Consider the following 24,012-nt stretch of genomic DNA (forward strand, 5'->3'; position numbering starts at 1 on the left):
CTACGGCCATGCCAACACCACTGTCCTTCCTCTTCCATTATACCTCGACTAGTCACAGCAGTCACAGACAGAATGAAGATGCCAGTGAGGCACAGAACAACCTGTCCCCTTACACAGGAGGGCCACTGCAGTGTTAAATTTTTTGTTGCCCTCTTCTTTGGCTGGAACCAGCCAATGTTCACACGCTAGCTTGGCTGACGTATCTTGCCTTCAGCCAAGAGTGATTAAAGAGCAAACAGTTGTTAAAGACCCTCCCTGATTGCTGCATTACGTAGATGGAGTTTTAAACAACACAGTCAGTCCCAGCTGTCATTCAGCATTTCACAGGCTCAGACGTAGTACTGTAAGGTCATGTGAGGTTATTAAATCAGACAACATATCACATGACTGGTGCAGGAACTGCAGATAAAACTTCAACTACTGTATTTGTGTCAATAGAGTCAAGTTAATGGAGGCTAATCTTATCACTTAAAGAAAAGTGGACCTGTGGACGTCATTTAAAAAAAGTTTAGAGTTTAACTGAGAAACAGATTTAAAAGTCAGCAGGCCGCTGGCCGACATGAGCAGCAGCAAAGCTAACAAAAGCTTCTTTTATTCTCTTGAATACGTGTGAGAAATGATAGCGGTGATGTAGCAGTAACAGCAGCTGTAAAGAAGAATGTGACACTGTAATATACAATATTTTTCATTTTAATTTTTCTCCTTTTACACAGTTAGACTGTGCTGCCAACACAATCTGTCTTCAGCCAGCGATTGTTCTCTTGCCTGTCGTTTTCATACGAGTGCCCTCATGGCTTTCTTTTCTTGTTTCTTCAACCTATGTTTTTTTTTAACCCTCGGGCAACTGTATATTATAAAGTCGAGCTTGACGGGATTATTTCTCTCCTCGGTTGTCATGTTTCTGTCAGTGTACCCCTGACGTTAGCACAGCGAAGCATGTTCATTGAACAAAAGTGGACTGACAGCTTGGAGGTATCATTTTCTGCAACATATATCTTGTGGCAGAGGAGGTTAAATAAAGAACTGACAGGGTTTGTGAAAGGACACACACTGGATGGAATCGGAAAACAGCCTTGGGGAAATAGTCAAGTGTTTTCTGCAGTGTGGCTCCTGCATTCCACACTGGGAAAGCTGGTGACATGTCCTGTGAGTGGATTGAGTGTGAGGCTTCCAGCTATTCCTCAGGTAACATCATCCTGAGCTTGGCTAGCCTTTGTTTATTTTGCGTATGTCTAGTCCTCCCATGTTACTGAAATGTATCTTCCCCCTGTCTCCATCGATGCAAGCTAAGTCAAGTTTAGGACTATGATCTAGGATTGTGTACTTAATATATGCAAGCCCCCCCCTCCGAGGAGACAAAGACTCAATAGCTTGTCTTCTTTTCTTTTTTTCCCCCCTAAATGACCTGGTTACATGTGTCAGCGCCCCTTGCGTGAACTGTCATAATTTTCCAGGCATTTTAGCTTCGCCAAACAACTTACAACACTTTCAATTGGTTACACCATCACTGCCGTCCAAACCGAATGTGGTCAGGAAATGTCTGTCAGATAACAAATAACCGGGAAAAGCAGATGCGTTGCTCGAAAAGGGAACACGCACCGAGCCCTGCACATTTCGGGTTCATTTAAATGTTTTCATCAGGTTTATGTGACACGCAGTGACACAAATGTGTTTGTGGTGTGGAAAGGGAATAAAGAAAGCCGGTTTACCCTCGCTCCACAAGGAATGTGTCTCTCCAGACTTTGGGTTTCCGGTTTGGTTTGAATCTGGGAAAACAAAACGTACAAAGTTTATAAGCTTCATATGGCCTATGCACTCACTATCAGCTACAGCATGGTGGGAACAAAGCTAGTCAAAATTATGGAAGTTGATCACAGCAAGAAAAGGACCTTGCGGGTGTAATGCTCTTTTAGTATTAAAGGGATTGTGCAAAGTTTTTCTGTAAAAACATTTTTGTGCAGATTTATTATAAATGGTGCAAGGCACAATAATCTTGCATTGCTTTTATACACGGTTAGTACAGTGGGTTTGCTGGAGACAAAAAATGATTCAGTTTGCAAACAAATTCTACAGGAAACCTCATAAAGAAGAAACTCAGTGTTTCCCAGCCAAAGCCCCACAGCCAAGGAAAATCTGCCAAATTGCCCCAAACCCACTCTGCCCAGCTGGAGCAAAAGCCATCATTTTGGCTATGGAAATTTGCATTTGCTCAATAGAAGTCAATAGACAGAGTTGTTGCACATATACACGCTGTGGAATTACATGTACATAGTATCCATTACAGCATGGCATAATGGATCCACACAAACCTGTTGCCAGTCCGTTCCTGTTCCAGCAATTTAAGGATGGGCTTTCCATCCATGTCTGGAGGGATCTCCAGTCCAGCAATGTGGAGAAATGTGGGAGCCAGGTCAATGTTTAGCACCAGATGAGGGTTTCTGGAACAGTACAAGCGTGAAAGACGTTAAGTTTCAAGTGATAAAACTGATGGATTGAAATATCAGAAGTTTACTCAAAGAAGACAACAAGAGTGCAGCAAAGACTTACTGAATGTTTTTATAGTAACAGAAAAATTTGCATAGTTACTTACACTGCCCCAGGCTCCACATTCGGTCCTCTCATGAAAAATGGTACACGGATATCAAAATCATAAGGCATTGACTTGCCCTTGACCAACCCGAACTGACCAATGTGGTATCCATGGTCTGCTGTATAAATGATGTAAGTGTTGTCCAGTTCGCCAGTTTCCTCCAACATGTCATAAATCTGTGTGGAAAAAAAAAGCATCAGTAAAATGATCCATGGTAGATTACTCAATTATTTACAGTAACTATATATCCATTAATAATTACTCATACCTTCTGTACTGAATCATCCACAGACATAAGCGTCTGTAGCCTTTTACGATGCAGGAAGTTGGTGAACTCCATGTGGATCGGTTTCATGGGGCCCGTGTACTGCATGATCCAATGTTTGTCCATATTTGGGGCATAGTTGTAGCTCGGGGTGCTGAAAGGGCAAAAGGAAAGGAGAAAGGAGACGGGTATGTTAAAAAAATGCATTATTTGGGTTTCATTGTGTTGCCGTTTAACTCGCATAGAAGTCCGAAAAACATTTTGGACGTGTCCACATCAGAGCGCCTAACAGCCAAGGGGAAAACATTTAAGATGCCAAAAACACCTGTCTGCTACTTTTCACAAACCTCTGCTCAGCAGCAGGTGTCACAGTTGTCTACTGTGCTTGACAAACATCAATAGCCGCTCAGTTTGCTGGGGGAAAATGTCTTAATACTTTGCACCCAGCACCTTGACTGTTTTTCCACACCTCTCTCAGACCAGATCTCTCCTCCTCACACAGACACAAGTCTCCTCGCTTCACTACACTCCTGGCAAAGACAAGTCATTTGAGGGTTGGCACATGCTTAAGAAAATAATAGGTCCAAAAGTCGGGTTTGCAACAACTTCTGGTCTAAAAAAGCAAAGAAGTCACGCTCATTTGAAATTGGGGAATTACAAGACTGGACAAAGGCAAGACAGAGAGAAAAGTGCTTGCGTTTGTCAAGTTTGTGTTCAGCTGAAGGAAAGTGTTCCCCTGCTTGCAGTAAAGGGAAGCGGAACATCTGATGTTGTGCAAATCTTCTGCAGTTGAAAGCAAAATAGCACACAAATTATATACACTAAGTATATATAATGTACGTAGAAACCCACAGAATCTCAGTAGCAGTGAAGTTGTGTCCCTTCAGCTTTAAGTAATCCACTTTATAAATGAACAGCTTCTACCCCTGAATAAACAGCCTAAGCCTCAAAATTTGCGTACTTAATGAAGACTTGCTTTGGGAGCTACTTTGCCCTCAGTGACTGAGCTGCCTTCTGTCCTCGTCTCCTCAGGACTGCTTTGTGAGAAGGGTGAACTCTTCACCCACTTAGCAGGCGGTCTAATAAGACCCACAAAGGGACCTGTCTCTGGGCAATGGGCCACCAAGGTATGGGGGCGCTGAGCACCAGGGAACCAGGAATGTAGATGTCAGTGGAAAGACGCCAGTCCGTAGCAGAGGTCACACCTGCATACTGTTGCATATAGTGTAGGTCTACCTTATTGTATACATTATCCTCGGCTTACAGGAGCACTCCATGCACCCTAAAATGCCTCCTAACCTTAAAAAAAACCCCACAAAAGACAAAGCACGCTTGAAGATGAGAGAGTTTCCATAAAGCAAGTTGTTAATCTATGGCCAGAATAGCATCTATCACTCCCTGCAGGGAAAGACATGCCATTGACAAACCGCACCAAATCTACGGTGTTTAAAATAGGTCGGGAACATAGTTCGCATCTGAGAGAGAGTAAAAGCACCTGAGGAATGTTAATGACATTAACATCAACCATCCCCAGCTATTGGTGCTGTCAAAAGCACAGACGCTTGTTTTGATTTATGAAGCGGCTCCTCCTTAACTGCCACGCGGTCTCTTTCCATCTCTGTGCATAACACACTAGCTGTAGATGGCATCTACTACAAAGTCATCTTTCCATAATCCAATTTAAAATGGAACAGTGTCAAGAATATTCCCATCTATAAAAAGAAATTTTTGAACATCGGGAAAAAAGTGTTTCCATAGCTGTTATGAAAGTTTATAGTCAAACAAACACCCACCCATGCCAACCACCTGGGCTCTCCTTAGTAATCTCACCACTTAATCTACACAAACACACACACAATAACTGGGGCAACCCCTTTAGTCACTCGTGGGCCCCAGCTCCACCCCCTTCACCCGGAGACTCAAGCTAAAAATAAATTAATAATGTCACAAAGGGTGTTCCAGAGCGCACAATGCATTCCTCTGGTCCTAGGAGCTCCAGGGCGAAACTGCTGATTGATATGGACGGGGTCAGGAAGTCCTTTGCGAATTGCACAGGCGGGGAGGAAGGGGTAAGCAGAGCGAGCTGGAAAGAGAGAAGGAGATGACACTGGGAAACAAGGAGGGAGAGGTAAACAGAGTGACAGAAACAGAGATATACAGATAGAGAGACAGAGGGGTAGTATAAATAGATGACAATGTTAAGTGTGACAGAAAGTGAGAGGCAGGAACACTAAAACCTCTGGGAAACATAAAGAAAAGGGAGTATTGAGTCTTCAAGTCCAAATCTAATTCTCTAAAACACCATGCCTCCACACATTGAGCCGTGCAGTGAGGCAGTAGGGCTTGGTGCCAGTGAAACAACCCAAAGTACTGCAGCGCTGCCTTAACTCAATGAGAGCTGCTGGAGGCCGGTGTGGGTTTGGCATAGAGCACAGTGCTACGTTAAAAAGCCATTCCCGATCTTCCCTATGGTATGTGCCTCAGCTACTCTTGGATGATAAATCATTTTGATTTCACGCTTGCCAAGTCGTCGCCCCCAGCGGCTTCAGAGCAACCTGTCATCTCGTGGGGATTGGGGTGCATACTTACTGTAATAATGTTAGGCAAACCAAATCGCAAAAACTCAATTTAGATGTTAATGAGACAAAGGCTGAAACCAAAATCTGGGCCCTAAACACTCATTTTTCATTCTTCTCTAAGGCTACAATTCCTGTGTCAAAACCCTGATTGGTGTATATGTTTGAGCATGTATGATAATGTGAGCCTCAGTATTGCTTACATGTGCTGCGAAGCATTTGGGAAGAATTCGGCATACTGTGGCGCCGAGTCTTCTGGGCCGTGAGGAGCAGCGTGACTGACGACCATCATCACGGGACGGTGCGGGTACATCTTCTTGGACATGCGGAAGAAGCTGATGCTGTCGTTTGTGATTAGGTCTGTGAAATAGTCCTTTGAAAGAAGAGCAAAAATAAGGCCCGTTAAAAGGGCGAAAAGTCTAAAAGAAAAAACCTAGAAATAAATATGGAACTGAGGGAAAATATACACCAAAAAAAAAGAAAATAAATTACACAACACATGCTTTCATAACTCATTTGCAGTCCAATCACCGTGACATGTTGCTTGCCTTCGTCTAGTCACTTTCAAATAAATTGAGAGGGGCCATTGGGGATATGAAGTGGGGCCATTGAGTACACTACGGTACCAATCTGTCGAGTCAACAGCTGGCAGCTTGCCTGTGTGTGTAAATGAGTGTGCGTATGTGTATACAGTATGTGGGCAGTTGCCTCATCAGTGAATCTCTGCACTATTGAATGTGACACCACTTGATGGCGAGGGGCCAGGCCCTTTTAAATAGCATGTTGTGATAAATTTGCTTTCTGCTAACTTCATTTTATTTTGCCCACTTTCTGCTACATCTCCCTGCTTCCTTTTGTCTTTTTCACACAAAGTGACAACAAAATATCTTTTAAGAAACTGAGATATTGGCTTTGGGTAATATAAATGATAAATGGACTGGTTATTATACAGCGCTTTTCTACTCTACCTAGGCACTCAAAGCGCGTTATACAATTTGCCTCATTCACCTATTCACACCATTCATACAAGCACGTTTTCTATGCTTCTTCTATCTGACATTTACACACATTTATACTCTGATGGATGCATGGGAGAGCAACTTGAGGTTAGTATCTTGCCCAAGGATATTTGGCATACAGACCGGAGCAACCAAGGATCAAACCAGAAAGTAGACTTGAGCGCCAACAACAGTTCTCAAGATGCCAAATGCTGTGTTTCTCTAAATTAAATACCACAGGCAAAGAGAGAACAACTGGATGAATGTAATTGTAACTTAATGTGAAGAGCTTAGACACAGGAAATGTGAAATTGTCACAACGCTGTACAGCAGTCCCACCTTGAACTGAAATTACAGTAGCATTCGCCAAGTTTCCAAGAGAAGACCAACCATTGTACCTGTTGTTGCTGCCTGGCATACAACAAATGAAAGGCAGTGCCAGGCTGAGAATCAAAGGGTAACGGGTGATTTCCCTGAAATGTCAGAAGTGGGTTTGGCTGATTCATCTTGTCTCTATTAATAGGTTTTACAGCTAGACCAGCTTTAATGGCCTGGCGGCTGTACATGCCCGTGGAGGCCGATGATTATGTGCACATGGCAAAGCACCGCCGTGCACTTTATGTTGCCAGCTCCCAAATCTGAGCCACTGCTGCTGAGAGCTCTGGCAGGTCAAAAGGAAGTGACAGTGTCGTGGGGAATGCCTGGCCAGTGACTATAAAATAGTCAGGGAGGTGAAGAATATCACTTTTCCCTTTTGGAGCTGATTGGTAATAGTAAGTGGCACTCACCCAACGGCACCCCATTAGTACATGGTTTCATTTCCCCAAATCATTCATCTATTTAATTTGTAATCCTCATAAGTTTTTAAATGCCAATGCACCAGTGTTTTATAGGTTTACATTTACAACATTTATTGTTTTTTCAAAGTTACAAGATTGCACATCTGTCAAATTAGCAGTGAGACACTTTATAATATCACAGCAACAGTTAGAGTTGTTGCTCTACTGTTATGGGATTTGAATACAAGCATTACTCCATTGGATGATATTCTGAAACTAAATCTCACTCAAGAGTGTTTGACAAAACCCTTAACCTCAATTAACTCATCCTCCTACAGAAGAAAAATCAAACAGGACCTAACTGGATGAAATCACAGGGCAGGGTCTGTAGCTTAATCAGTGTCATGATGTGCAAGATGCACTCTGCACAGATACTCTGACCTTCTCACCCCATCCAAACCTAAAGAACTGCGGTTGTCCTGGTGGCAGCAGGTTGATGGGCTTTGGCAGTAAACAGAAAATATTGTGTCCATTTGGTTGTAAACCACAATCTGCTGACCAAGTCCGTGTCATGTAAACACACCGGCCCAAGCCTGTGGGTAATTTTACACCTTGGTCCAAGTTGGCAGAGAAGTAGCAATCCAAACATTTGTTTGCCCATCTCATAGGCCAGCCCGCCACATGGATTTCTTGTATATCCAGCACTGTGCAACCTAGGGAGATATTGGCACGGACTTGCGAAAACAAACTGACAGCTCTTACAAAAACATTTGGGGAAGATTGATGACCGATGCCATCTAGAGCTACAAAAAGACAGTGTAACCACAGTCATCCCCCAGCAGTAGCAAACAGTGGTGTTACAGGACAAAGTCATTTAGCAAAACTTGATAGTGAGACACAAAGAGGAAGAATAAGAGTGAGAGACAAAAACAAGTGCAGGTCGGTTTTTGTCACAAGTTGTCAAGTTGGCTTCTCATAAAGATGCACCACTTATAGTGTCTAAATACTGAGGAAAGGTGCATCATAATAAAAGGATGCTGCAGAAAGAGGAGGCGTCAACTCAGCTCGTTCCCTTTAATCCTCAAGAGAGAATTCCTGCCATCCTGAATCACCACACAGCCATAAGCTGCTTCACTGTCTGTATTTATAAGCGAGTGGAACCTGCAATTTGTCATGTGAAGTCTTAATATTAAGTCATAACGGCAAAACAAATTAGGGACTGAGCTAATAGAGCCTTTTCGTATGAATTATGAACACATACCTTGGCATAATCAGCACCATGTTTCTCCTTGTAACCATTCCGACAGACAGTATAATTATAGAAGCGGGAATTTTTGATCAATCCAACCCATTCGCGCCACCCAGGTGGGATGTAGCTGCCATTGTACTCATTGAGGTACTTGCCGAAGAAGGCTGCAGAAGAAAAGATGAGAGAAAGAAGGGAGAGATGGGCCTCTTTTAATATGCAGTTTCTTTATATATGCAGTCTTTACAAGCACTGCTTCCTTAAGGCGATGCCTGTAAAAAAACAAAAAAAACCCATAATTGTGTGACTGTGCGACTTTATCTGCGCTTATGTGATGTTTAACATTTTTGCTTGTCTCCTTTTCCCTGGATTCCCTGACAACATTCTCGGATAGGCTGGGCAGGAAGCCAGGCTGTCCCAGAGACGGCTAATTGCAGACTAACACAACGACTCCAAAACCACAAGTCGAGCTGCAGCCCACAGGACCCCACTGAGCTGCCCAGTTCAACGCCTGCCCATCACTCAGGCAGACAGTGTCTGATGAGACACAGCATCGACCTGGCACGCTCAACGTGTTTGCATTTCTCACAGCAGACAGTCAGGCAGGCAGGTTTGTGGAGTCTAGCTTATTGTATAAATTTGCATTGACTAACATATGAATGGCGTTGCCAGGAGGAGATTAGAGCTAGTAGTGACTGACACTCTGTTAATCAGAACCGAGAACCTCATACAGGTGAACCATCGTCACTATCAAAACTGCCATTTTCCATAAATAAATAATAAGAGAACACCACAGGCATGAAATAAAGAGTCCTCAATTATATTTGTGTGAGTGTGCATTCACAAACCTGTTCTATAGCCAGTTTCATTGAGGTAGACTGCAAAGGAGCGCGGCTCATGCTGAGCTTGCCAGGAAGGGGACGAACAGTTCTCATTGTTGGTGTAGGTGTTGTGGTTGTGGACGTACTTGCCCGTCAGCATGGAAGAACGTGACGGGCAGCACATGGGTGTGGTGACAAAGGCATTGGTGAAAGAAGTGCCACCATCCTCCATGATCTTGCGGGTTTTATTCATTACCTGTAGAGAACCTGGAGGGCGCGGTAACGTGATCAGTGCTGTACAGTTACAGTGAAATCTTATTAAACACACGCAAATACTGTTTTTCACTCGTATTTACTTAATCTGTGATTCAGTCCTCTGAAAGGCAAATAATTACAATTCAGCACACGAGAGACCAGATGGCCATTCCGGTGTGGCTTATGGCCTCTACTTAATATTTAATGTGCCAAGAAAGACTACAGAAGTCCTGATGCAAATCACCACAAAGACAAAGAAACATTAGAACAGAGAGGATTGAAGACTGGGAAAAACACTGAATTTTAGATAAACTGTGCGCTTTTTCTTTTAAATAGGGGAAAAAAATAGAAGCCAAATGAAAATTTTCTGCCAGGCAGCCTTACCCAACTCAACATCCTGGTCGTCAGTCATGATGAGGATGATGTTGGGCCGGATGTTTCTGCGGTCTCTCTGAATGCGACCCCTGAGGCCCTGAGCCCTGGTGGTGGTGAAGGCCCAGCTGCCTGGAGCCCAATCCAGCGACAGGAGGGCCAACCAGGACAGCCAGTGAATCAGCATGGTGACTGAAACAACAAGCCAGAGGATGGGTAGATGGAGGAGATTAATGGAGAGAAGGGGAGGGAGAGAACCAGCCGGGCTGCTCACTCACACTTGTGCAGCTCTTGCAGCAGTGATGGACTGTGGGGAGACAAGAGGGGAAAATGTATGGAGACATTACAACAATAAGCATGGTGGGAGGTGAAACTTTAGGGTCAGTTTTGGAGTAGTGGAAGAGAAAACTGCATTACACCTGCAGAAAGCCAGAATCCCTGTTGGAACATTTAAGCACATTTACTTCAGGTAACTTCTGTGTAGATGGTCACAAATCACACTCAAACAGAACAGTTTATCCATAAACAGGGAAGCCAAAACAGATTGGCTTTAGCCCTTAATGGTCCAGCAAGGAAAACTTATTCAGCAGTTCAAATATATGCTGTGTGCAGATGGAAACTCCATTAATACTGAACACAAAATCCCTCAACCTCAACTCCCTGATCTGAAAGAAAAGAAAATACTCAACTCTGTCAAAGTTAAACAAAAACAAATAAACTGAAGATCTAGAAACACAGATCTCACCTCAGAGAATCCCGCGAGTCCCCTACTTTTACAGTTTTCTCTTTATATCTCTCTCTATCGTTTCCTGGTTTTCCACTCTTCTACCGTGTCAGAGAACACACTCGTGCACGGAAAGTCTCCATCCCTACTGGACAGCTGCTGTTTAGCTAACTGTGATGAGATTAGGCCATTGGCTGCACACCCAGAACCACTTGCCTGCATGAGCCAATTGTGGCCCCCCTTTTACCTGCCACTCAAAAGTCACCCCCTGGTGAGTCAAGCATGACACAGGGCCAGTGGGGGGAGAAAAAAGGCACTGGAGGCGGGGAGAGGGTTCCACTACATTAACTGCAACGCCACTGTCGGGAATCACAGATGACCACTGAGTCATCACTTGGCAGCCTCTTGCTCACTATAACAGTCATCATAGCTGAATGCTCTGACTAAATTCCAGTGATCAGTAAAGTAAAATGTATACTAGTACAAACCTGAGCTCAGATTTTATTCCCGTACCAATGAAAAGCCAATCTAAAGAAATTCAAAACATTATACCGGTAGTGTTGTGCTACAAATTAAAGTTAAAATGTAATAAGAATTCAAAGATGCTTTCAAATATATATAAAATATATGTGAAAGAATGGCTTCTGCCTGTGAGGTGAACCGTGATGCAGTAATAATGAGAACCTCATCACCACCCGTGAAAAAGTGCCTTGTGGACAGCAGTCCCACTGAGTGGTACCACACTGCTTCCTATTCTGGGTTAATGGCCTGAAAACAAATGGCAGGTCTATGACACCTGAGCCCGGCCAAACCCCACTGGGTGGCTCCGCCCTTACCATCATTTCCACAAAAGGCCTGTCCGAATCAGCAGAGAGTAATAACCCTAATAAATGATTTGTATCTTTAATGAAGTGTTTTGATCTATTGCATAGCCCAGAATGAACTAACCTGCGTTGTTCGGATGGTTGTCGAGGATGGTAAAGATTCTGTTTGGTAATTTGCATCAGGAAATTAAAACACCTACTCTAGTCGTGTATCAGATAGATGCAAATCATCTCCAACACCTCCCAATGTTGACCCTGCTCTACTACACTGTTTATTTCAGCTGCTTCTCCAGTTAGATGTTAGATATGATAAGCAGAGCTTCAGACAGAGCTTTAAGAGTACTTTGGTGTACTGGGTTTCAGACGAGCTGTGTCTGGACTAGCCAGCCAGCCCAGTCATCGTGACAGCCCTGTGCAAACACTGGCGCCGTTTGGACAAACACCCCTCTGGTGCGAGGTGGCAGAGTGCACAGAACCTTGCAGTGAGCTACACACACAACACAAACTACTTTACAAACACATGGTGACACGCAGAAACTCATAGACGAGCCTTTATCCCACAAAAAACACACTCTCCTGCCGTGTGGATCCAAGTCCTCCTACACAAATTGGGAACGCTTCCCATATACAAGACACATAACCCATATCTAGACTAAGCTCAAGTCTCTGTTTCTATCAGAGCTGCGGAAGACCTGACATCAGCTGTAAGCCAGTCGGCCAGCGAGTGTAATGTTAGCACCCAGCGCAAATTCAATTTTACATGCCAACGATTCCAAGCAATGGCCTCTTCTTGCATCTTAGACAAAACAGACAAGAAGGTTCATTGTGGTGTCTGATGCAAACCTTGTGGTACTCATCTACAGTAGAGTCAATAGCTATTCTGTCTGAAATGACTGAGACCGCAGGGCTAATAAAGTGCCACACAAAACCCCCAATAGAATGAGGGCTGTTATTATGCAGGCCCCCTCCCCGTTTTCTGGACTACCGCTCGTAGTCCATTTCACCTGATCCACTTTGTTCACTAGGCCATCTGAGGTTCACTTAGGAGCAAAAGGACTTGAGTCATTCGATCATCCTTCTCAAAGTGACCCATCATCAAAGAAAACCCAAGTATATGCTGGCATCATATCCTCAGTGCCCTGACTTCCTCATGTTAATGTGACATATGGAGCGCAAAGCCTCTAGAGGAAATGAGCAGCTGAGTGACAGGACATGTCAGAGTGTCGAGATAAGCAACTGCTGTTTATAAAGCAAAGATGGCAGGCTATATTGTGACCTTTAGTTCATGCAGAAAGTTTCCAAATCACTGAGCAAGAGTGAGAAAGAGGCAAAAAAGTGATTTTACTTGATTTAAAAAAAAAAAGAATTAAAAATGTAATTTGCCTGAGGATGCTTAGGAGATATTCCTTCCATGCACCACATCGTGGTGCTTTTATCAGAATAAAAAAAGTAGCCCTGCAGCAATTTCTGCCTCAGACAGGTCCACTCTACATGAAGATTTAATTTGGCTTGTTTTAAATATAGAATACATCCTGTGAGTGCTCTAGAGCAGCACGGTATGCTTTATAGTTTAAATGCTTTATAGTTTAAATGCTTTATTTAAAATGTATAATAAAAACATCTGCTCCAGATTTGAAAGTGTGTCTAAGCGTTACAGACAGGATAGTTTAAACACCTATTTAACTACTGCTAGATGTCAGAATGAACTCCATTAGTTGTGTGTGTACAAACACACATGTGTGTGTATTTTGTTTTGTACAAAAGCTTTACAAAGTGTTACACAGAGTTAACGGCTTCAGGCACATTCAGGGATCGGCATAAATTAGGCACTTCGTACACTTTAAATACTCAAAACAATATGAATGACTTCTGAAATGTGAAAGTTATTATTAGGCTTCCAAATCCATCTTCTGCTACCATCACTGATTCTTTCTTGTCTCCAGAGTTCAAATTCATGTTTCCAATTTCACGATCCCTCGCAGATCATTTTCATGTCATTTTCGCAAACCTTTCATTTTGAATGACTCATTTATTTATGCCATGTAGCGTGATATCAGCAGAACAGGCAACTTCTATACATCTGTGGAGCGAACAAGAGGTCTTTATTACTGGACAGAGTCAGAGGACTAGGGAGCACATTGTTTCTCCTTCCTCATTGTTTTGAAGGATTAGGTCTAATGACCCTTTAAATGAGCCCTTACTGTACTCATCATGGTTAAGCTGGGGGGGAGAAATATTGGGCATGGACGGGAGGAACGCAGCATGCCTAGGAGTTCAAAAGGACTGAAACAAAAAGGCCACTATGGAGTTTTCAGATGCACAGCTGCCAGATACATAAAAGATGTGCAATTTTCAGATTAATGGCAATCAACACTTTTAGCACACCTCAACACCGTACTAATCTTTGCTTTCATGAGGGTATTTTTTTCTCCTACTTGTAGAAAAACAGCTCTTTTACTTGCTTTCCTGCAGCACATGCAGCATTGCTCGGTAATTTGGTATGTCTATACAGACAGCTGTGCTTTGTGCACCGAGTAAAGCTGAACATAATAGAGTTGCTGCTTGTGTAGCCATGCAGGGCAGCAGTATTTGGCTGGTTGGCAGTTGTGCCCTCTTGTTAGGGCCTCAAACCACACACTGCTGCGTCCTGACCCTCCTCCGACCTGAGTGGTGTTATGGCTTTGATGGTGGCTTGTTTAACCTAACCTCAGCAACCTGAGGCAACCCACACACAGGGGTTAAGAGGTGAAAGTCTGAAGAGAGAGCGAGAGAAAAAAAAGAAAACAGAGGTATGAAGGCAACAAAAGTCTTGTCTGGTTGTGATTGGCCCACATTTTCATTTCATCAATGGTCTGCATCTGGCTTAAGTCGTGTTCGTTCAGGAGCGGCAGTCTATACATTTATCAGCTGTGACTGAAAAGTAGCAGATTACCCAAAAGCGCACATGAAAGACTTCTTATGTAAAAAGGCAGGATGACAGCCGAGAGTTTGCGTATCTCTAACAGCCACATGTTTGTCCACGAGCGCATGCATGCTCACAGAGGAGGATCTTGCCCAAGTTAACACAGAGAGTTTGGAGGTGAGGGGGTTCACATTCCCAAAACAAGATGCAAGTCAAACACAAACCAGATGCCATGCTCCTCTAAAGTAAATCAGTCATTCATAAAAAGGCCTTGCTATTAAGGACAATGGCCATTTCAAAGCACCTCAAATCCCCCCTTATTCCTGTTCAGTCTCTCTCTTGCTCCCTCGCTATTTGCCTAGTCCATCTCTATGGCAGCCAAGTCACAGAGGAACAATGGAGGGGAATTATAGTCCAACAGCATAGTTTGAATTCTGTACGCTGCTCTGCGACTGTGGGCTGCATGACTTGCAATAACAGTAAAAATCGTTTAGCACATAGTCATTCCTCTACCATAGGAGAACTGCTGAAAGAAAGAAATAAACATCGCAGAGTCGGGATATAAAACATGCTAAACTACAGGCTGGTCTGATTAACAGATAAAGACACAATGTTTTGCACTCCTTCTTTCAGAGAGGAAAAAATGAATAAGACGAGGACTTAGATTAATATGGAGGTTTGTCCAAATATTTCTGTAATCTGAGGGAATTCAGCTGGTCTGCTGCCATGAGGGCTGACGAGGGACTTTTATACTGAGGAGAGCCTGTGTCAGGGCCTGCTGTGCCCGGCAGGCCAAGGGCAGCGCTTGTACCCATCAAGGCCCACCCGTCAGCCACACTGAGCTGACTGAAGGGGAGTTCTGTCCCAGTACATTTACTTGGCTGTGGGTAGGCACTGGGAAAAGACTCAAACCTTGGTGTTTTCAGACTCTTAACTCCATTGATTTGTTTGACCAAAATGCCCAAGTTGGTGTAAGATTTATGCAAAAATTCCAATGAGAAAACCCAAGTGCAAAGTAGTGAAGAGAGATCACTGTTCCAGCACGTTTATGGCTACAAAACCCTTTACTGTGACAGGCACAATCAGAATCGTTGTTTTGTTCAATATTAAAAACGATAAAACTTCAGATGTTTAAGCTTCCCGTTCACTGGAATGTGGTTTGTTTGGGGTACAATGCAGGCCACTTTAATGAAGAAGAATGGCCTCAATTCAGTGAAACATGAACCTGGAGTTAGTGCATTCGCAGCTATTAGTTAAACCCCACATGTTTCTCTCGGACCTGGGGAGAGACCCTTTGTAGTGCCATGGCTGTCATTCCACTCCATCAATATTATGGATGCATCTTAATGTATAATTAAATGAATCCGGGTCCAAAATACTTCAAAGTGGGAATGACTTGTGGGCCCACAAGCAGCCTATTGGAAACATGAGTGGGTTTTGAGTACATTAGGAGGTAAATGATTAAAAAACACAAAAGGTCACATTTTATTTATGTATGGGTGTGTTCCCAGTCTGACGGTGGTCTGTATTTAAACATTCATATCCTCAGCTATTTAGTTCTTTGAGTCTAAACCAAGAACTTTATGCATCCATGGCAATCACTCACACACAGCTATCATACTTTCAGTAACCGGACTGGAATATAGAAAGTTCAAGAGGCCCGTTTCTGCCTCCATGATTTAAAATTAGTGGTAATACTTAAAATCAATATATTTTATATATAACGTTATGATGTGCTGGTGCTACACGTTTACCTATTGGTAACCTCTGCTGTACCATTGTCAAAGTATATAAAACAACTGTAGGTGGAGGAGGGCTAATCTGGTGTTTTCCTCCATGTCAGTTTAACACAGTAATTAAAAAAAGTAGTGCCACAAGTTAGCGCCTCCTTTCTCTACTGTGTTGAGCTAAGCTTAAAGAGTTCCACACATGGCACATTGCTCTGTCGGAAGAGTCTCATTAAGACTTTTGTTAATGTTCGTGTGGAAAGTCCTATTATTGTATCTGACAAATTTAGGTTAGCAAGTTAAACCAGAGACCACACCAAGTAAGCTAGCCACGTGTTATATAATAGCATGTTATTGCCTTCGGCTTTCTTCCCCGAGGGCCTGAAGGGCGTCCTTCATCACGTCCTTATTTTAGTTTGTTTGTCTCACTGGTTTTTGTCTGGTTTAAAACAATTCAGTTCAATTTTATTTATATATTTATAATCACACTGATAGTCACCTCAAGGAACATTCAGACGACACCCTATGAGCGAGCACTTGGTGACAGTGGAAAGAAAAAACTCCCTTTCAACAGGAAGAGACTTCCAGCAGGGTTTCTCTGTATTGTTGCTTGGGCTTTACCTTACAATAGGGTCTTGAGGAGTCTAGTGTCTCGAGGAGACTGTTGTTGTGATTTGGTGCTATATAAATAAAACTGACCTAAACTGAAATTGCATACTACTCTGACGCATCTTCAGCGACAAGAGCAACAAGTAGTCCTGCCACAGATGGTCTGGCCCTTATACAACCCCAATCTCAGCATGATTGAGTTAGTTTGTGATTAAATGAAAAGATAGAATATCCAGAGAGCCAGAAGCTTGGCTTTGTATACGAGGTTCAAGTATACAAATGGAAAAGCTCATTTACTGTTCACGTGGGTGAGGGGAAAAGGTAAGGGGGGTAGGAAGCAGAGAAGAAAGTGAACAGAAGGGAAACCACTCCACTGATTTATAGTGTGATATGAAAACATGGAATCACAATCAGAGGATCAGCAACCACAGTTATATGAGCCTAAAGCAAGCATTTTCTTTTTTAAACTATTCTAAGCCATGAATGGAAACCATTAGCAACAGACGACCTCAGCTGTATGAAATAAAAACGCATTTTTTATTCCTCGAGCCACGTTCTTGTCAAAATCCACACTCCCATCAGAAACACTCTATCAGAGTACAAGTGCTCGAGAGAGTGAGAGGGAGCAGAATGAATTGCTCACTCACGGGTGGCTTTCTTGTCTCTTTGACGTGTCAAATATACCCCAGATAAATCATTTCTTTTACCACAAAAGAGAGCTATGGCAAATTGCTTCAATGGGTTTCCACTGAGGTAATTGTCAAGAATAGAGAGACTGACCTCTTTTCCATGAAATCAGCAACATGATGGCAGAGAGAGAGAAACACAGAGAGAGCCAATGCACCGAGCCTGATGGATGATTTTTGTTCCCTTATGTGAAAAGTGTGACTTTATTTTTTTTTCTCTTGCACTCTGTGAATACTGAAAAAGCAAAGGATTTCTAGGGTGGTGAATTTGTTTAATAGGAACAAATGAGCTACTCTGTCAATGTCCACTAGTTACTAATTGACAATAAAAACAATTTAATGAAATCTTTGTTTAGAATATGCTAATTCATCATTGTTTATTACATCTGGCTTCTAGACAGGTGACCGTACATTAGTTTAATCTTAGAAAAAATGTTGTATTATAAATCCCCCTACTTCTGTGAAAGAGTGAAAAAGGTGGTAACAGTTGAGAAAGGAAACTTCTATTAAATGTAGTGCGGCTCCTGGCACATGAAACTAAACACCCCCAAAATGTGAAGCATGTGGAGGCATATTTTTTGGGAATCATAGACAAACATAGATCATGGGAACCAGCCTGTGTGACCGTGAATGTCATAAACAGACTTCTCGATGACTCAGACACACCAACATGATACCACTCATAAAAATGTATTGGACTCATTGCACCTGTGCCAGTTCAGCACTCCCCCCCTCTCACCCAATCATGCCTTTGAATATGTGTGTGTGTGTGTGAACGCCGGGTATTTGGATATCATGTACTCTGTGAGTGCGTGTCATTCACTCAAACAGAGAATGAATCACTCAGACTTGAACGCAGACAGACACGTAACCTGTAATTTGTACGCAGGGGAGATCTCCTTTCCATTGCCTCTGGCTTAGTGTGTGGCTTTCCAAAGCACGCAGCAACGTCATTTGTAATTGAATTAACTTTATCCTCTCTGGCAAAATTTCCATATTTAATTCCATTGTAAATAAAGAAATAATAAAACAGGATTTCGATAAAAAGATCAATTAGCTCGCATAGCGTTGAACAGGAAGCTTACCCATCCGAATCCTTCCAGGACTTTTGAGCCAAACCTAGAAGAATGCAGCCACTACATCATCCAAACATGTTTAAGAGACAGCAGCCAGAATCAGCTGAAGTTGCCACGGGCAACTCGAGAAAACCAAGACGACGATAATGTGAGTCATGCCATCATAGAGCTTTTCATTATAAAGCAAGTTGCTGTTCAAACACTTTAAAGATGCAGCCATTCTGCATCCACACGGCCGAGTCGTGTTGATCAAATAAGGTCAAACAGGACTGGAGGCGACCAGCAGAACATGGCCAAGTCCTCGCATATAAGCGCTTGTGCGTGTACGTACACAGAGGCAGAGGGGAGAGCGCTGGCAGAAGCTGAATGTGTTTGCTCGCTCCAGGGGAGAAGGAAAGAAAGGGAGCAGAAGAGCTGAAACAAACGCATGCTGGCTTCTATTAGTCGAGCTGTAGAGCGCAATGAAGGGGTGAGGAAACATATTCATTCCCTCTGCCTCCCCCCCACCCAACAACATCCCCCCAACCCTCCCACCCCATTATATCCATTCTGGAAAGGCGGCGGATGAAAGGGACAACCCCCCAGTGGCAGCACTTCTCCCTCCAAACTTTCGCCGACGCATTCTGACGGCTGCTTAATTGTACGTGATACAGGCAGGATCCTTTCTCTTTCAAATCTAAAACAGATTGCTTCTCCCTGGGGAGGAGGATTATTGGACAAGAGAAATGACAAAGCAGGGACTGTCCAGCCCTCTGGGAGGTGGAGGACAGAGGGGGTGAGCTCGTGCATAGTGTGCTTATGTGTGTAAATAGCTTTTCTGTGTTTGTCTTTTGTACAACCCTGTCCTGCAAGAAGATTATGTTTGTACCCATGTGTTTCAAAAGTGCACACATTATCCAACCTCCCTGCATCTTTTTCCGCTTTAAAACTCTCTCTTTCGTCCCCTCTTTATCACACATTCACACCTCCCTTTTCTCTGATCTTGGCCTCTCCTTTATCTGATCCCGCTTCCACTTCCCCCTCTGTGGCTCTCTTGACCTGGCTTTCTCTTTCTCACTCTAAAGTCCATGCTGCATCTACGTGCAGTGACATCTGAACAAACGCTGCTCTGAACATTACAGAAAAAGCATTAAAACCCTCTCTCTGTCAGTCTCCCTCTCTCACCAAGGATTTACCCATTAAAGTGCACTTTTAGCCACCATTAGCAAACCCGCATTTACCCCAGTTGTGTAAATTCTCAAGCCACAATTGCACGGGCTGAGTCTGGGGTCATTCCTGGCTTTTTTGTCGCTGAACCACCTACTGAACATTTTCTTCATAAAACACATCTTTCCTTTTTGACTAGTCATCAAGGCAGAGGCTCGAGACAAAGGGGATGAGAGCCATAGAAAACAGTAAAGTACTGAATGTGTGTCTGGATTGCTGCTCCTTTTACGGTGTCCTAAATACCACATCAAAGGTTGGAGGGATAAGGAATTCCCTCCAATAATGAGATGGATGTAATGTTTGCATGCCCTGACCTCTCTCATTCAAATAGCAAGCTGAACAAACATATGGGGTGCTATCATGAGCTCCCAAATACCCCCTAAAAGATTTCTTTTGAGATATGTGCCTAAAATAAAAAAAATAAAAAAGACTGCATTTAACGTGCACTTTGCAAATGGATCAAAACTCCATGACAATGTTTGATCAGTAAGGTCAACAAAGGAACTGGGAAAGTGGCTGACTCATCTAAAGATAGCCTTTCTTGATCCCACATAAATAAAAGCATGCCAAATGCTCACTGTTCAAATGCTGGTCATTTGCAGTGATAGGACTGTGCAATCTACACAAGCGCTACTATGCAATCAGGCTAGTATGAGGAACACTATCATTAAGTTGAAGAGATAAACAAGTTCTGGAGGAGAGAGGGTGGTTTAGGAAATCTTTTCTTAACATGCTCACACACACAAGAGAACACACACAAACTACAGTTATACAGCACTGCTCTCAGTACTTACCAGAGAGGGAAAAAGGGGAAAAACTAAACTAGTGTCATTCCACTGGACTTCAAAGCAAAGATGTCTCAATCCGAATAAAACTGATTAAGTGCTACTTGATTCAAAATAATTATCCAATTCTAGAACCTGTGTCACCACAATCCCAACTAAACTCCTTTTTTTAAATAAATGACAGAATTCAGAAATCTGACTCCTGTCACATAGGATCAAGTTCACAAAGCAATGCAGCATGATGAATGAGTTGGAGACGACAACAAAAAGCAGAGTCAAGTAAAGCTCATCTAACATGGTTCTGATTTGGAGGAACAAGTAAGGATAGAAAAGCTAAAAATACTGAGCACTCACCTGAAAGCATCTCCCCACACGCACACACACGCGCACGCACACAAATGGAGAAACTTGGATCAGTATGACATTACATGTGCCTCTTTTCTCCAAAGTGACTTCCCACAGGAGCGTAACCTAAAAGTTTAAAACTGTGTTTGCATCCCGTTTAAACACAATCTTGTTCAGTCTATTAGACTAACACACATATATGCATATTTGAGCCATTTCCACTTCCTGCAGTAATCACTCTTCCATGAATGTGTTTGGCCCTGTTCGTGATGAGATGGCATGCGTGTCTGGGAAATCTCTGATCCACTGCTGGTATTTAAACAGACGCACGCACTTTTGGTAGCATTCGCTTACACCCAGTCTCTCGGCATGCTTATCAGAAGAACAAATTAGCTCACTGAATACTTTCACACCCATAGAGAGACACACGCACATACATCCGCAAGCAGATCTGAATGATGGCAAAGTCGACTACTGGAACAACGTTTGTCTTGGCAAGCGCCTACCCCCCAGAATGTAATTATTTGCAGCAGCTGCTCATGCGCTTGTTTGTACCACAGTTAAGCTAGAAACTGTTTAAAGGATCTATCTTCTTTTCTGCGCTGGCAATAAGGCATGGCGTTTTAAAGCAGTCCAAAGCTGCTTTGCTGTGTTCCGAGTAAGTTAATCAGAATATTGAGTCTAAGCGTTGCTTGCGGATCAGTCTTGTCAGTAGCGAAAGTTTCAAGTTAAAGTTCCCCATCATTCTCCAGCCTCGCATTCAGTAATACACATGGACACTGCCAAAGTGTTGAAATGTAAGTCAGCCAGTCTACTCAAAGAACTGGATTTGAATGGGACCACAGTAGAATTTTGCCATCTAGGTCAGAAGGATAAATTCCCTGGTTTTTGCGGACTTGTAGGTGAGCACAGTGATCCAGTACACATTAAAGTCAAACCGTTCACTTGGATGGACTTCAACAATGTACCACACACACAGCAGACAGGGGCAAAATGTACTCCACATTTTTATTTTTTCTTTATTAAGAAGCTTCCTAATACTCAGTTTCACTCGGTGTCCCTTATAAAATTTAAGACTGCAAAAGCAACGACAGTCGGTCATGTCTCCAGCTGATTGATTCTAACAATCAGCTCATACAAACAACTCTACAGGTCTTAAAGCAGTACTAATCACTACCTGTTGGTGGTTGTGTTAAATACTTCGAGTAACAAGCAGGAAGTGTGGCTACGGCTGGTTTACAAAGGTAAACACAAATTCACACAGCAGCAGCTTTCACCCATACAACCTTCTCTCCTCTCAGCCCAGCTGCTGTTCACACAACTTTTCACAGCTGCACAGTCTCCATTTGCAAATGCCTCATACACACACATAGTGCCTGCAGCAAGGCATAAATACTATACATCATATTCCCACTTCACTGGCAAGTTTCGCTTCTCACTTGACTTGAGCTAAATAGCTAAAGTGAGGTGCACATTCCCAGCGTCTCTCCCTCTCTGCTGAGCTTTGACAGTTTGTCCGGAAAGAACTCTTCAGCAGCTCATCCATTTAGCGCATACTGACACGATCTGCCAGAGGTGCACTCTGAATGAGATTTATGAAAAAAAACTTATCTGGCCTGAAGTGAAGGAACATTAAATGCCACGCTGATTTATGGAAATGTCGGGGAAAAAAAGTGTTTTAATTTGCTATTACAGAAAAGGAAAACAATTTAAACTCTGTATGATACTTCTGTATGATAAAAAAAATGACACCATTAAAATAAGAACATGATAAAATACAACCTGTAATCTTTTATAGATTGCACCATACTGACAGTTACATACTTTTAAGTGAGAGAACAGTTTAAAATGTAATGGAGCTACCTTTCACGCTCCTATAATCGGCATTCGGAAAATGAAAAATGAACTGATGAACGCTTTTTTGGGGAAAAAAATGACATTAATGGAATGTGCTGCCTTCTAATCCCTTGAGACGGAGGAATTTGCGACTGAGGGAATTCCTGTCATTCACAGGGAAAACTATGAGATCCTGCACACACTGAGCTGCTGTACGGGCAGCACAGACAGGCTGCAGGAACAGCGCAGCTCACAAGTCCAGACTTACTGAGTTATACCTGACTCCTGGACTGTAATGTGAATCAGAAATTTACTGCTAAATGAACAACAACATGCACGCTCTGCAAAAGAACTGGAAACCTGACAAAAAAGAAGTGAAAGAGTAAAAAAAAAGTTGTACAGTACCTGGAAGGCTGGAGAGAAAAGTGCTGGCTGACTGAGAGGCAAGGATACGATTCCTCTCAGTTTTATCCCCACGCTTCTTGACCAGATCTGCCTCTGCTCATGGAGGGGTTTGTATCTTCGTGCTGGGACTTGGTTTCAAGAGTAGGGGGGACCACACAGCTCCTGGAAGACAACCTCTCTCCTCTAATCCTCTCCCCAATGTGATGACACTCTCTAACCTCGACCATCTGTTGAAACACGTCCCAAAGCAGTCAGCACCACGCTGTGTCAAGAACCCCACTCCCCTGCCCAATCACAGACCGGCTGCTGGGTGGCTCCTCGCTGCCAGGAGGCAGGGACAAGGACACAGCACAGCGCAGAGGGAGACACACACACACACGCACAGTCGGTCACACCACTGCCTCCACCCCACACTCACACAGACACTCTACGAGATGAGAGCAAGAAAACCCCCCAGTCATCGTAACCTGAGAGGCAGAGTAGGACGGGGAGAGTGAGTGGAGGAGGAAGGGGAGGGGAGCAAGCAAGAGAGAGCAAGGGAGGGGAGAGAGGGTGAGAGAGAGAGGGGCACATGCTTAAGAGCTAAAGTAGGGAAGATAGAGAGATACAATTTGTATCTTTCATATTATGTTGCTGGCAATGTCGCTTAAATAACAATCCATCTGCCCAATTCCTCTCCCTGTATCTATAGCGCATGCGGTCTAAAGAAATAATACTTTTCAAAAAAATGCAATAAAATTCTATATTGGCTCCGAGGTGGGAATGCTGTTGGCACTAAACTGTTACATCTGCAAGCGTAGAAGCGCAGGCAGCAGCCCTCACACCTTAGTGTGTTAACTCCTTACGTCCCCCGGCCACATTCCAACCCTTCACCACCTATTGCCTTAAGTTAGAAAAGAGGGCAGAGGGGAATACACTAAAATGACAAAGCTAAAGGAAAGAGTAAGATAAGGAGAAAAGAGATAAGCGACGTCTAGATATTTTT

The 24,012-nt window shown here is 43.2% G+C and overlaps 1 protein-coding gene across 4 annotated transcripts in view; it reads right to left on the minus strand.

Moving 5' to 3' along the window:
• The window catches only part of sulf1 (sulfatase 1), a 34,606-nt gene extending 11,161 nt beyond the window's left edge, over positions 1 to 23,445 (minus strand). For 2 of the 4 annotated variants that reach the window (XM_035909430.2, XM_035909429.2), the window contains exons 1-9: positions 23,028 to 23,445; positions 9,915 to 10,209; positions 9,303 to 9,542; positions 8,470 to 8,621; positions 5,635 to 5,804; positions 2,859 to 3,009; positions 2,591 to 2,766; positions 2,310 to 2,438; positions 1,710 to 1,766 (exon numbers count right to left, since the gene is read on the minus strand). In XM_035909430.2, the coding sequence (XP_035765323.2) occupies positions 1,710 to 1,766; positions 2,310 to 2,438; positions 2,591 to 2,766; positions 2,859 to 3,009; positions 5,635 to 5,804; positions 8,470 to 8,621; positions 9,303 to 9,542; positions 9,915 to 10,089 (1,250 nt within the window). In that variant the 5' untranslated portion in view covers positions 10,090 to 10,209; positions 23,028 to 23,445. The remainder of the gene's footprint in view (positions 1 to 1,709; positions 1,767 to 2,309; positions 2,439 to 2,590; positions 2,767 to 2,858; positions 3,010 to 5,634; positions 5,805 to 8,469; positions 8,622 to 9,302; positions 9,543 to 9,914; positions 10,210 to 23,027) is intronic. The other 2 variants (XM_087846125.1, XM_087846126.1) reach the window with 2 other exon arrangements.
• Positions 23,446 to 24,012: the final 567 nt, after the last annotated feature.

Source organism: Neolamprologus brichardi, chromosome 9 (genome assembly GCF_056152115.1).
Source record: "Neolamprologus brichardi isolate AB-2024 chromosome 9, ASM5615211v1, whole genome shotgun sequence".
NCBI lineage: Eukaryota > Metazoa > Chordata > Actinopteri > Cichliformes > Cichlidae > Neolamprologus > Neolamprologus brichardi.